At 43.8% G+C, this 14,151-nt stretch overlaps 1 protein-coding gene across 1 annotated transcript; it reads right to left on the bottom strand.

Annotated features, from left to right (window-relative positions):
- Positions 1-9,491: 9,491 nt before the first annotated feature.
- LOC148119164 (dolichyl-diphosphooligosaccharide--protein glycosyltransferase subunit 4-like) lies at positions 9,492-9,938 on the bottom strand. Its single transcript, XM_087898228.1, has one exon. It carries the CDS (start codon positions 9,868-9,870, stop codon positions 9,757-9,759), a length of 114 nt encoding a protein of 37 aa, XP_087754354.1. The 5' UTR covers positions 9,871-9,938; the 3' UTR covers positions 9,492-9,756.
- Positions 9,939-14,151: the final 4,213 nt, after the last annotated feature.

The raw sequence follows: 14,151 nt of genomic DNA on the forward strand, positions 1-14,151 counted from the left end.
ACTTAACAAAACAAATTCAATTGGTTGTGACATCTGTGAAACTGATCTTGGGATAAAACACTAGGCTTCAGCTAAATGGATTTTTGTTCGGTCTCCCCTTTTCCCTCGTAGTCCATTGGCCAGGGGTCTGTGAGGACAGAGTGCTCTGTACGGCCTGTGAGCAGGGCAGACAGTTTCAGTGAGACAGCTCAACTCTATTCCGGAGAAAGGGCAGATAAAGTATGAGAACAGCGGCCCGGGCATCACCTCATTTGCATTAGACAGAGTGTTCCTATCATAAAGCTCCTAGTACAAGCCCAATCACCATATGAGCAGCGGGGAGGAGGCTTATACAGGAGACTATGTCAAGGCTCACACTAGAGATAAGTCAGGCTTCCGGGCCTATTCTCCAGGTAAGGTTAGGTAGAGAGCAGGAAGCCCTTGCTGGGGGTGGAAGCCTGTGTGTGTGTGTGTGTGTGTGTGTGTGTGTGTGTGGTGATCTCCATATTGCTGAGCTCGGAGAGGGCTGCCAGGCCATGGTGGACTGCAATCTCTGACCAGCGGGGCCTCCCGACAGATTTAGCATTTCTCAACAGCTGCATCATGCGGGAAGCTCAGACCTAAAGATGTTGGTGCAGGCTGATGACGGCATCTTTGTGCGACAGCCCTTTCTTTCCCAGTGTTTTTCTACCAGGTGCAACTTTGTGACTCCTCGTCTTCCAATGTTCTTAATTCGCCGCTTCCAATCACCCGCACTGATACAACAGCCTAGCATATAAAAGAGACACAGTTAAAAACGCAGACAGGTCCGTCGATGGTGCAATATTACGTGGCGTGAGGCGGGACCCTGGATCCCATGGCAGGGGGACAAACATACCATCAGACAGAGCGTACATGGGAAGGAAGTTTACTGGGGGAAGGGAGGGGAGTGAGGACAGAGCGGAGAGAGAAAGAGAGAGAAAGAGAGAGAGAGAGACAGACAGAGAGAGACAGAGAGAGAGGCAGAGAGACCAGTCTTCTCAGAGAACCAGCAGAAAGAGCGTGGGAGTGGGCGGAGCTTGTCTCTTAAAGGGATTGTTGCACCTGCATCAAGGGTCAGGGTACTGGCTGCCAGGCATGCAGAGGTGACCACTCTGCCTCTGCCAGGTCCCCAGGTTTGCGTCTGCCTGGATGAAAACAGATGGTAGGTTAGGACAATACCATGAACTCATTTCCCTAAAACCTGTGGCTGGGGGAACACGCCAGCTCAGGTTTTAATTGCTATTGGTAACTGCTATTTCTAGACCTTGGAGGAGCCACCAGTGACATAGACTGTGGTTTCTGCTTCAACAGGACAGCGCACTGCACTGTAAGAGGGAAGGTAAGTGCAAACGATAAAGATTTTTCCCACAGCAGGACTTCTCTGATAAATTTATTGTTTTTCTTCCTGCATGGATATTAACCATTTCAACAAGTTTTACTTCATAAAGTCACCAGGGAAGGGCTGAAAAGTTGGCAATTCAAGGAATTTATAATAAGGGACTTCCCTCCGTTCATATGTCTGATATATCTGAATTGGACAGTGAATTTTTGACCTCATGGCTGCTATAATGAGCCAAGCTATTTGTGGAGCAGATTGCTCCCGACTCCTCAGAAGTCAGAACAAAGATCAGATTGCAACAAACTCCCACAAAATAAAATATTAACCCTTGGGTGAACGTGATTTTAAAATCTATTTATTTTATCATATGTGCATACATGTTTGTGTATATATGCCTATGGGGATATATGCACAAATGTAGGTACACAGGTGTCGATGGAGGACCAGTAGAGGCTATCAGATCCCTTGGAGCTGGAGTGGAACCAGCATTTGTCAGCAGCCTGACATGAATGCTGGCATTTCAACCCCAGTCCTCATGACTAAACAGAAACCATTTGTAATCATTGAGCCATCTCTCCAGCACCCAGTGAGCTTGATTTCCTAGCAAAATAATCTTTTATCATTTAATACATATCTATTTAAAATCATTGCACCTGCTTAAATACAAAATTGTCAACACCACATTGCTAATGTTTTACTGCTGGAATAGGCATCCATCAATTTTGGCAGTTGCTGCTGATGTTGAGGCTCAGGCACTACGCACAAGCCCCCATATTTACCGCAATCAAGCACAGAATCCCCTCAAGGTATAAATCAGTTCAAGTCAAGTCTAAGGACAATCCTTTCCTCTCGCTTTGTGAGCTCTCCTGGTTTTTGACGGGCAGCATTACTTCCAACTGTAAAACGTGAATGAAGAACATAAAGAGGATGAGATTACCAAGGTGGATGCCGTCTTTGGATCTGAGATGTTCCCGGAGGTTCATGTTTTGAGCACTTGCTGCAAGTTCATGGCGCCATTTGGGGGAAGTTGTAGAGTCTAAGAAGTGGGACCCAGTGAGCAGAAGTATGTCACGTGGGATAAGTCTTTGCAAGTTAGAGTGCTTCAGATGACTTTCTTGACTTTGGGCGCTCACTCCTACTAACACAGACCGAGCCACTCCCACCACCATGCCTTCCTCTCTGCAATGGACTGGAATTTTCCAAAACCGAAAGCCAAAAGCAGTCCTTTCTCTTGTGAGCCATTCAAGTCTTTTTCACAGTGAGCAGAAAGGGTGGCCATTACAGCAAACTTGTATTCACAGAGACTTTTTACAACGAATACTTTGGTTTGTTTGCATTAGAGCAAAAACATCTTTGAGGCAGGGACTTTTATCATGTTCAAATACAAAATCCACAAAGCTCAGAATAGTAGCTGGCACTCAGGCACGTACAGAAGATGTGATAAAAGACAGTCACTCAAGCTGAAAACCAGCCTCCATTTCCCAAAGGCATTAAGATATCCTGAACTTAGTTTCCTGGGGTATTAACCAAGGCACTCTTAAATCTAGATACTTATATAGTTTATTTTTCAATTAAGAACTCTATAAAACACCAAAACTATGTTGGCAAGATGCCTTAGGGGGTATGAGTGGCAAGCCTAGTGACCTCAGCTTGCTCCCCGGAGCTTAAATTATCTATCAAAGGGGAAACTCCTGAATATTTTCCACAATCCTCCAAATGCATGTCTTGGCGCAAATCCACCCCTGCCCAATGAATAAGTAAACATTAAAAAGTGAAAAACCCCAAAACTCTTTAATCCTTAGGATTAGTTCACTATGATTTATGAGGTCTAGTTCATTGTTCAAGGCAACAAATTAAAAAATAGCGTCCTGATATTATTGAATTGTTAAACCATGATATGTCCGAGTCAAAAATAGCACCCAAGAGAATTCTATGTCCACTTTATTTCAAATGTGAGTTAATCATCAGCATGTTGGCATATTCTAAGTTTTTTAGTTTTTAAAATGGGAGCACTTGAACAAAATTAATCTCAATTGGAGTTTCTCATGAATCTCAATGAACCCACAACTTACTGCTCCATTAAACTTTTGACCGAAATACCAACGGTTTTGAATGTTTACTTTCTGTGGACAGTGTGTCATGAATGGAAGGACTCATTCATTGCTTCAGTGTCCTAATGCCCTGGACCACATTCAAGGAGAACCTAGATTGTATGTACAGACTGCTGGTCAACGGAATGAGTGGTGGCACCCCATTTTAGAACATTTGGAATACTTATGGACTATTTCGCTGCTTCTCTTTATATAACTCAGGATGTGCTTGGTATTGGCAGAGAGCTCTATTTACCAGCCCTCACGAACAGCTGAGAATTGATCTTCAGGGTCGTTCTCCAGGGTCATAACTAAAGTTGTTGTGGGGCAGGAGGGAAGGAGAGAGGGAGAAAGAATCAGAGAAACAGAGAAACGGGGGTTGAGGGGTGGGGGGCAGATACAGAGACACAAGGAAGAAGCAGCTGGCGTCAGTAAACTCTGAAGAGTCAAGAAGCGACAAGAAACCAGATGACCACTTTGGGGCAGCAAGGACCACGTTGCGTACAGCTGTCTTCAGTGTTCCCTGTACCAGCAAGCTGACCTGTGTCGTTCAGTGTTCTGGGGATCGTTGCATAGACAGTGCACACGAGTCTCCCTTAGTGGCTTCTCGGAAACTTGCACGTTCCCTATGCTCATTACTCCTCCTACTCGGGACCGGAATTTCCAGATTAGTCCTTGTGAGCAGAGATGGGGGTGTGTCTGTTAGACAATGTGCACCGATTCATGAGGGCATTTGTGGCCAGATGGTAGGGTTCTGACAGAAGGACATGTGCGTCCACGTGTGGAAAAGGAGTTGCGGTGAAACCTCCTTGGAATTTTCGTCGTGTTTGGAACCTTAACGAAGGTGGCAGCAGCTTGCCTGTGGCTCATGGGGCTGGGGGGGGGGGGCGGTGAGCGAGCAGATGCTCAAATTCCAAACTCACTGGCACAAATTCTGGCTTTGGGAGTAGGAACGGGCCAAGAAGGCAGCAGCTTCCACTGTGCAAGCCAGGAAGAACATTCTGGATTTCCATTCTAATTGCCCCAGGAGCGATGTGTATTATTTATGTTTCTATTTTTACATATTTAGAACCAGTTCCTTGGTTGGTGTTTCTCTATTCTTGGGCACAGTTTGGCAATTGTAATGATGGTGATGGGAGGTGGAAGAATACACATTTCTTTGTAAGAAAAATGATTTATATGTATTATTTCTTACACTAATCCAATACATTTATGAGACCTCACAGTTCTCACAGCTGGTCAAATATAACACCCTCACTCTCCCTCTCTCGTACACATACACAAAACACATGCACTATTTTGGAACATAATACTGGGGTTTAAACTGAGGACTTTTGCAAGTGTCTCATCAGTGAGCGGTATCCCCAGCCCTCCCCCTTCCCCCTTACTCCTGCTAAGTTTAAAGTAAAGTTGCGCTAAATTGCTGAGGCTGACCTTGAACTCACTACCTCCTGCTTCAACTTTTGAGTAGGTGAAATGACAACCCATTGCCGTCTGGCCTGGCTCATGTTTTGAACAAGTGTACCATACAAAAATCTTAGTTTACAAGACTAAAAACTTTTCCTTGTAAAAAAAAATGCATTTTAGGTGCGGGTCTGTTAAATCAGCTTCCCTTTGGCATTCACCAAATGCTTCACCTTGTTTTAAGTTAAATCTTAAATTGTGGGGATGTATCATCTTGTGACATGTTGTCTACAGAGGGGAAGTTTCCTCAAAATAGTCAAAGAAGTCCACGAGCCTCTCATGTGACATTGAGATGTTTAGTGTGAGTGAGACCTTTGGTATTGGCTTGGTGGAGCATAGTTAAAAGTTTTGCTTTTCTTGCTTGGGCTTTGGGCAAGCTGCTTCAAAAGCCTCAGTTTCTTTATTTGTGAAACGACTCTGACTGATACCCACCTCATTAGCTCATGAACATATATACAATCAATCCCGTGTTGTGCTAAGATACACATGAAGCCAGGCAGTAGGGAGCCTTATAGGGTTCAGAGGTATCAAAGCTCTTAAATGTCACAGGAATGCCTCAGCAATCTGGCACGCTGATTTGCCTAGTAATACCCAAAGGCCATATACAAAGAAAACAGCCCAGGTACTTGAAAAAAAAGTAGGTGCCGTTCATGGCACAATTACCCAGCCATCTCTGTTGCATTTGCGTGTGTGTGTGTGTGTGTGTGTATGTGTGTGTGTGTGTGTGTGTATGTGTGTGTGTGTGTGTCTGGGGGCTCTGTCTCAACAAACTGACCCTTAGAAGCACACTATAATTCTAAATCTAAACAGAGCCTTGGCTACTATGGAAGTAAACACTTCAGCAACTGTAAATGTGAAGTTTAACACCCTTTGAGAGCGTTATATCGTTTATTCTTCATTGAGTGTTCACAACACCCAGTGGTTTGGAACTATGGTTGCCCTTGATTTGTGACAAGAAAAATGAAAATCTGAGAGGTTAAATAACACTCCTTAGACAGTACAGCCGTGAAGCAGCGAAGACAGAATGTGGACACGGCTACCCGGTCCCGAATTTCATGCTCTCAGTCATAATGCTATGACCTGGAACTATGGACTCGGATTTATTTTACTATCTGGTTCAGACTTTTGTAGACTAAATGGAAATCCAGGAATTACAGAGCAGTGAGTGTTTTCAAAGTTATATTCGCAATGGATTCTGGTTCTGGTCCTACGATTTCAGCATCATTTAGTCATTGATCAGCATCAGTTACCTTGTTTTGCAGCCGGGTGGTGGTGGTGCACACCTTTAATCCCAGTACTTGGGAGGCAGAGCGGGTGGGTCTCTGAGTTCAAGGCCAGCCTGGTCAACTGAGGAGTTCAGGATAGCCAAGGCTACTCAGAAAAACTTTGTTTAGAAACAACAACAACAACAAACAAACAAAACCAACAAAAAAGTTTGGCAGTTACCTTTTTTTTTCTGTTCATTTTCTGACTGATGACATTTTCCAGTCTACAAGTACCTGAAGAGGATACAGACATTGTTGCTCTTATTCTGATTTCTTGCTTTGGACCTACTGTACTTACTGACATGTAAAGTGTGAACATATTTAGTCTGGTGTGGTTTTATCCCATGTGGAGGTTCACTCATTGACACTCCCAGTTAAAGCAGTTTTGACGGCAGCCCCTTCACATTGACCTTCCGTGTCTACCTCTTTCCCACACTCTGCTGCAGCTGTCCCAATGCTCAAATGCATCCTTTTCATTTCTTTGTCTTGCTGTGTAGCAGCTTGAAGTTCCAGTATATGACAGAAGGTGTGATGATGTGGGCATTTATCTCTGGGGTCGACCAGCCTCCCTAGTCATGCATCAACCCTATCCAACCTTACATCAACCCCAGATCATTTGGGCATCTAAGATGGCTCATGAGTGGTCACTTATTCATCATGAACATTAAGAACACTCTTCATCATCACGGCGAATATCTCTTTTTATTTCTGGAATTGTCCCTCGCTAGCCATGTTCGAGCACCATTTTATGTGGTCTCTCCCATCTTCTCTTTGATAGGTCAAGTGTTTTGGAGAGCTAGCTTCTGACTTCTTCTGGCTTCAGTTCAGGATGAATTGTTTCTTTGTTGATTCCAAAATATTTTATGGACTCACTTTCAATGCACTGAAATGATTTCCACATGAACAATGTGTGAATGATTGGAGGAAACATCCCCTGGATGCTTTTGCTCTTGTCTCGTATCGTAGAAGTTTTGTGTATTTAGTTACCTTTCACAATTAAAAGGTATCGATTGACTTGGTGATACCATCTGTGCTTAGATTTGGGGTTCAAGCTGGTATCTTTTCATGCAGGAGAACTGTTCCCCCCTGGTCTGTCAAGAGTGGATCAAACCTCTTTTTATTCGGGCTCCCCAAAGACCACAAGGGGAAGTATTCAAATGTGACTTATTACCATTGGAGGAATAGAAAAGCAAGACAGAAAAATGAAAGAAAACTATTAGGAGCACCATGGAAACTCCATCAGGTTTCCATGGTGCACAGCCAGACCACGACCCTGCTGGGCAAAGGATTAAGAAAATAAACCGGGAGAAAGAATGGCGGGAATTTAGACAACTACTTGTTTCATGGGTTGAAGCTTCCAAAGGTTACCCCGTCAGTTCCTCAGGCTTTCCCCTCTAACCCACCATGCCCCAGATCTACACCAGCCTCTCAGAAAATCCCTTCTCTTAGTCCCCTGTGGTTTGTACTTTAGAGAAATGGACCTGGTGTTGAAGGCATCTTTTGCTCTTTTTTTCATTGCCTTCCTAGCAGGTCGGGAGGTTTTGTCTTTTCTATGTGTTACTTGCAGTCTTTCCGTTGTCCAACTTCCCAGAGCACGCTGAATTGAAACCTGCAGCCGCTGCTCCCCAAGGCCTGCTCCTCTTCTCCCAGGGGCTTCTGAACCCCACCTGTACCCACTGCTAAACGACAGCCCCATGATCGGCTCTATCCACAAACCACGAATGCTTCTTCACGTCCTCTCTTTCTCTCGTACCTGGACATGGATCCTTGCCCATTGCTGAGGGAGGCTATTATTTTCTGAAAACGGGAAGGTACCTCTCTCTCTCTCCCTCTCTCTCTCTCTCTCTCTCTCTCTCTCTCTCTCTCTCTCTTTTAAACTATTGATGTGGCTTACTGTGCAAATTCCCCATATTTGTTCAAATTATTTGCTTGATGATGGGAACTCATGTTTCTGTTGTTTTTGCTTTGTACCACCAACTTCCTTTTACACTCGTGTTTTAAGCAGTGTCTATCTATTGAATAATTCTCCCTACTCCAAGTTATAACATCCCAGAAGTTTTAATTGATTCATTTTTATTGTAGTCTGAAAAGGCTATAACAATTTATATTTGTGCCAGTAATGTATTCTGGTGAAAAGATTTATCTGTGCTATAAATATCAGTCAGAAATTTAAGTAGATTTTACTCCGAGCATTAATATTTTAATTCCCCTGGTCTTCGGCAAAGAGAACAGTTTTGGCATTCACTTAAAGAGAAAATAAATTGTATAATAATAATAAAACCAAAGCAGGAGGATTGAACAATAAATCTGCAAACTTTGTGCCCGGCACACCCAGAAAGTTCAGAATAGATGTCCCGCCGCTGACACCTACCCCACAGGAGGAGGAATAAGGCATTCTCTCCTTCTACCTACCACCCACTCCGTGCGAGCAGAGTCAGTACTTCTCAGCTACCGAGGGGCCGGACGAGTGGAGTGCCTCTTTAGGGAGCTGTCACCTGGGCTCAGGGCTGCGTGGAGACAGAGTGTGCTCGGTAGGGCAGCCTCCTGAGAGCAGATGAAATGGGCGCTGCTCTGGAATTTGATGGCTGGTGTCACTCCTCCTGGAGTTTGCAGGGTCCTGGCAGTGTCGGCTGGCTGAGAAGGCTTCTCTCAAACTGGCCTGGTTATTCTGGTGAAATGATCTTCTTCTCCCTACTTCACTGGCGCTGGCTGTGCCCGGGCAATTCTTTGTGTGAACTGAGAAATGAAAATATCAAGCAGATGACCATCTGGACCCACTCCTTCGGAATACAATTCCCTGATATTTATTTTGTTCATACAAAATGGACTCTCTAGGAGAAATTTTACTGTAAGTCCCATATGTAAAAGTTTTTTTATTTTCGTGTGTGTCTATGTGGGTAGACACACACACACACACACACACACACACACACCTGGGTCCCCGTGGAGGGCAGGAGCCCTCCTAGAACCGGAGTTGCAGGCAGTTGTGAACTGTTTAGCATGGGTGCTAGGTACTGAACTCAGGTCCTCTGCAAGAACAGTAAATGCTCTTAATACCGAGCCGTCTCTCTATCCCCATACAGTTTGTAAGAAGATTAATAAAATTGAAACTTACTTTCACATCATTTGTAAGTAAAGGTTAGCTAAAACATTAATAAGTAAAGAAGTGTTTGAAACTACCACAGAGAGTAATTTTCAAATATGGGACCAATATTTAACATAGTAAATCATAATGAAAAATTTTGCATGTATTTCTCCAGGTAATATTTGAGAAAACTCCACTTATTTTTAGTAATTGCTTGAAAATATAAGAATCTGAGGTTTTAAATATAATTATTTTATATCTATATTTTTGTATTGGGGGGAGGGAATAGAAAAGAAAGCAGCCCCTATACTGGGCCCTATTCAGTGGCAGCTTCTTGTTCCATAGGATTAAGGAAGACTTTGAGGAAATAAAAGTTGTTTGGAAAAATCCAGGTGTAGTTGCTTTGTATGCTGTGATGGGTAGGAGGGATGCAGTGAAGTGTGAAGGCCCCTCACACCCTCCATCTTGCCTCAGACTATGTCCTGGAACCCTGGGGCGGAGAAAGCGCTATTTTCATTCCTGCTTCTTGGGATTGTTGACTGCCACGTAGTGATAGAGAACCACAAGCAAGAAAAGCGACACGCGCAGCATGTTGGCAAAGATGGCGAGCTGCACGTCCGTGATCATCCTGACCAGCTCCACTCGGCTCCGATGCTACCGCTCGCTGTACAGCTCGAGGTAGGAGACCTGAGCCGGAACTTCGTAGTGCTAGTCGGGGGAATGGCCTAAATATAAATTTTTTAAAAAAGTATAAATTTTAGTTGAAAATGACTTTTCTCAGCCACAATAAATCAGAGATTCACCTTTAATTATTTTTTTCTGGGTGTTCAACATTTCAGAGAGTGAGTTTTCCCCTCTGTAAGAACACTTTAGGTGGAGTGCTTCATAATTCATTGTCATCTAAGAACCTGGGAAGAATGGGAGATTCAGTCAGGAGAGCCATCGCATCCCGTCTGATGGCCTAGCTTCCTAGACGGACGCTTATGGGTTTTATTTTGTGCCTGCGTGTGTGTGCGTGTGTGTGTGTGTGTGCCTGTAGGTGTGCGGGGCGTGCGTTAGTGTGCAGAGGAGTGAGAATGCCAGAAGCTAGCCTCGTGTGTCATTCCTCAGCCGCCATCCACCTCATTTTTTAAGACAGGGTCTCTCATGAGCCTGAAAGTTGTCAGAGAGGCTAGGCTGACTGGCCGGGAGCTCCAGGGATGGATGTGCCCGCGCCTGCCCTTCCAGTGTGGAGACTGTAGGTGTGCATCACCGTGCCTGACTTTTTACGTTCTGGGAGTCATCTGAGGTCCTTGTGATTGCAAGGCAAGTGTCTTGCTAACTGAGTTGTTTCCCTAGCCAACCTCTGTTTTATCTGGTAGGAGAGGGGTGGACGATTCTGGATTATAGAAACTGAGACCCCTCTACAGGGCTGTCTGCACCTGCCTGCCTTTGTTCAGTCAAATTCACCCTTTAGTGAGCTCATTTCTTCTTCAACAAGCACAGGCTCTCTTTGTCCCAACATGCTATGGTAACTGTTTTGCGTTATTTCTTACCAGATATCATATAGTCAGTTATAATTTTCAAAGCAAAATATGTGAGTATTTAAATTTGCATTAAACATCTTGTAGACCCTTATTCTTAAAATAATTAGTATGAGGTTTTGTAACTAATCAGTAAAAACAAAAAAAAAAGTGTGCTAATTGGCTAATTGAAATGTTCCAGGTGGCATTTCTCAAAGAAGTCGTGTGGGATTTCTCTAACAAGAAGAAACAGCTCCGCAGGAAAGCTGTGGAATAAACAGAACCATGCCACACAGGTTATAAATGGTGCATCTTGTGGTAACTTACACAAGATGACAGTTAGCCAATACCTGAGTTCCTTAATGGGCGAAAGGGTACAGGTATCTATCATTTACACATCTCCCTCCCGGAGTGCTGATTGTATGGGTTGCCACACTAAGCTCCAAGGATAAAGCGATTGACAGCTCCTCTTCTATTTCTCCCGTATTTGTGCCAGAAGCAAAGTGAAAATGTACTCTGATATGGTTGGAAGACTGAAATGGGGAATGGGCTCAGCAAAAGACTTGAGTGAGGTCACAGGGCAGAGAATCAGGCAGATAGACAGACAAACCAAGCCCGTGGCTTACTTTCAAAGGGTCCGTCTAAAGCAAGCTTCCTCAGTAGTGTCTGAGCTAGGATCTGAAGGATGGGTGTGAACTAGAGAGAGGGAGGACCATAAATGCACCATAAATGGTGAGTGATCCAAACCGAAGACTATGGCAGAGGGCTAACAGCTGGGTGACAGACAAGGTGCGGCGAATGAGCAGAGGTGGAGTGTGACCGGAATCCAGAGCTTCAGCGTGGTATGTGGTTAGATTCTTGAGGATGCGTGGCAGCCAAACCAGGCAGGCCTGCTATTTTTACTGCTGCTGATTTACTAGTGTCAGACGCTTCAGTGTTTTCAACGTGTGCTTTAAGTTTCTCATTTTGTGTAATGTCAGTGGTGGGAAGCTACAGTTGACAGAACAGGAGAGAGATGCAAATGATTATTTCGAGGCTCCATGAATAGTCAGTAGAAGAGACTAGAAACAAAATGATCTATGCTCTGGTCCCAGGGGTCTGCTCTCTGGGGATGGCAGCTTCTGTTTGTTTCTCATATGTGCTTGCTGTTCTATCCTAGGTCTGCTCTGGATGGCTACTCAATGTGGCATATGAGGCAGTTACTGACTACAAGGAGTTGGCCTAACTCGGAGCTATCAGAAGGTTTAAATCCTGATCTTCATATCTGAAACTTCTCATGCACTTTTACACCTACAAGGGGAGAAAACCTGGAGCTCTATTCATAGATTCTGGAATAGAATTCATAGTCTCTATTCATAGAGTCTAAATCCAACACCTTTTGAAAATATAGTTGTGCAGAGCTGTTAAGTTGTGATGTTGTTTTCAATACAAACAGTGAAACTGTCCTCATAAACACTATGAGCTTTATTTTTGTACATTGTTTAACTCAAAGTAATTCATGTTGTAGGGATTTATATAGACGTGTCTTTGGTAGTGCCCCAAACTCTGCTCTACAAATCATTGTCATCTCTCAGAAAAGATGGAATCATTTGGAGACACACTGGAAAAGGATTTGACATAAACAGTCTGTTACTTCCACACTCTCGTTTTGAAGGCAACGGATTCCCTAAATTCCACTAGAAAAAAAATGTCCCACTGGGGTGTCGTTTCCAATGTGGCCTGTTTAGAGAGATTGTTTACTCCCTTGATAGCACCATTCCAAAGTCATGCATATTCATAGACCCCAAATCCTAACTTGCTTATATAGAGCACACATTCTGATTTCAAAAATGAATACTTAGAGTATTTCCTACAAAACTGAGCAATAGCCCTAGTTCTTGTTTAAAATATCTTTTCTTAAGTTCATTCTTTGAAAATTTCAGACATGTATACTGTGTATTTTGATCACTCTTTTTTTTAAAAAAAGCAGTATTCTGATGACTCTTACCCCCAAACCCTCTTCCCAACCTCCCTTCTACCCCTGCCAACACCTGCCTCCTCCCCCCAAATCCCACTCCTACATTAATTTCTTTGTTGTTTTCATTTTGATTTGTGACCAACTGGGTTTAACCAGGGTCATTCGCGTGACCTTGGGTTCTGAATTATCCTTTGGAGCCTGGTGAGGTCCTCAGGGACACACAGTTGAAGACAGTGACTACCCTGCTCCTAGAATTCCTCGGTAGTCAATAGTTCAGCGGAGTAAGGCCTTGTGAGCCCTTTTCCAACTCATGATTGGTTAACAGGCCCATTGGTATGTGGGCCCAGGACAGGCAGCTGCAGCTGCTGGGACTCCGTGATTGCTATGGCTCTGTCATGCTCAGAAGATGGCCTCTCACAGTTCTTCCTAAATCTTCTAGCTTTTACATTCTGCCATCTCTGAGCCGTGTGTGTGTGTGTGTGTGTGTGTGTGTATTACAAATGTCTTGCTAGAGTTGAACGTCTGACATTTCAATTATTCTCAGCACCTCAACTAATGGATTTCTGCATTCATCACCACCCATTGCAAAGAGAAGCTTCTCTGGTCAAGGCTAAGTATAGCAATTGTCTGGGGTTACAAGCATAACTATTTAGAAGGTGGATTGGTGCCATGTTCATGTAATTAGACTATAGTAATAAGTTCCCTACAGGGCCCAAGGCTTAGTCAGTCATGAGTTTTTGACTGAGTGTATAGCACTGCGCATGGGTTTCCTCCTATTGAACCGGTTTTAAGTCCAGCTAGAGAGCAGTTGGTTAGACCCGTTCCCCCATGGTCATCCATGGTCATGCCTCTATTGCATCACTCAGCACATCTTGCTTGGCAGATGATGTTGCTGTTTGTATGGTTCACAGCTGGATAGGATCATTATTCTGCTCTTGTTTTTTTTTTTTAAAGAGATCTTCCTCCTTCTTCTTTTTCTTCTTCTGCTTCTTTTTAAATATTTCTTATGATTTATTTACTTTATTGATGGAGGAGGGTTATCTGTCTATTGTGTTATTTTCATTGGTCAATAAAGAGACTGCCTTGGCCCTTTGATAGGACAGAAAATTAGGTAGGCGGAATAAACAGAACAGAACGCTGGGAAGAGGGCAATGGGGCAGACGCCATGGAGCCAGCCACCAGGTCAGACATGCTGAATCTTTCCCGGTAAGCCACACCTCGTGGTGCTATACAGATTATTAGAAATGGGTTAATCAAGATGTAAGAGTTAGCCAGTAACTAACTCTCTAGAGATAATGGGCCAGGCAGTATTTAAATGAATACAACTTATGTGTTATTATTTCTGGGGCTAAGCTAGCCGTGCAGGATGAAAAGCAGGCCTGCCCGCAACTCCTCACTACACTTTATTTTTATGTGCATTGGTGTGAAGGTTCAGATCCCCTGGAACTG

The sequence above is a fragment of the Myodes glareolus genome, chromosome 18, assembly GCF_982192425.1.
Source record: "Myodes glareolus chromosome 18, mMyoGla1.1, whole genome shotgun sequence".
Taxonomy (NCBI): domain Eukaryota; kingdom Metazoa; phylum Chordata; class Mammalia; order Rodentia; family Cricetidae; genus Myodes; species Myodes glareolus.

Coding starts and splice junctions, on each gene's coding strand:
- LOC148119164 (XM_087898228.1), bottom strand. CDS start 9,870: ATGATCACGGACGTGCAGCTCGCCATCTTTGCCAACATGCTGCGCGTG.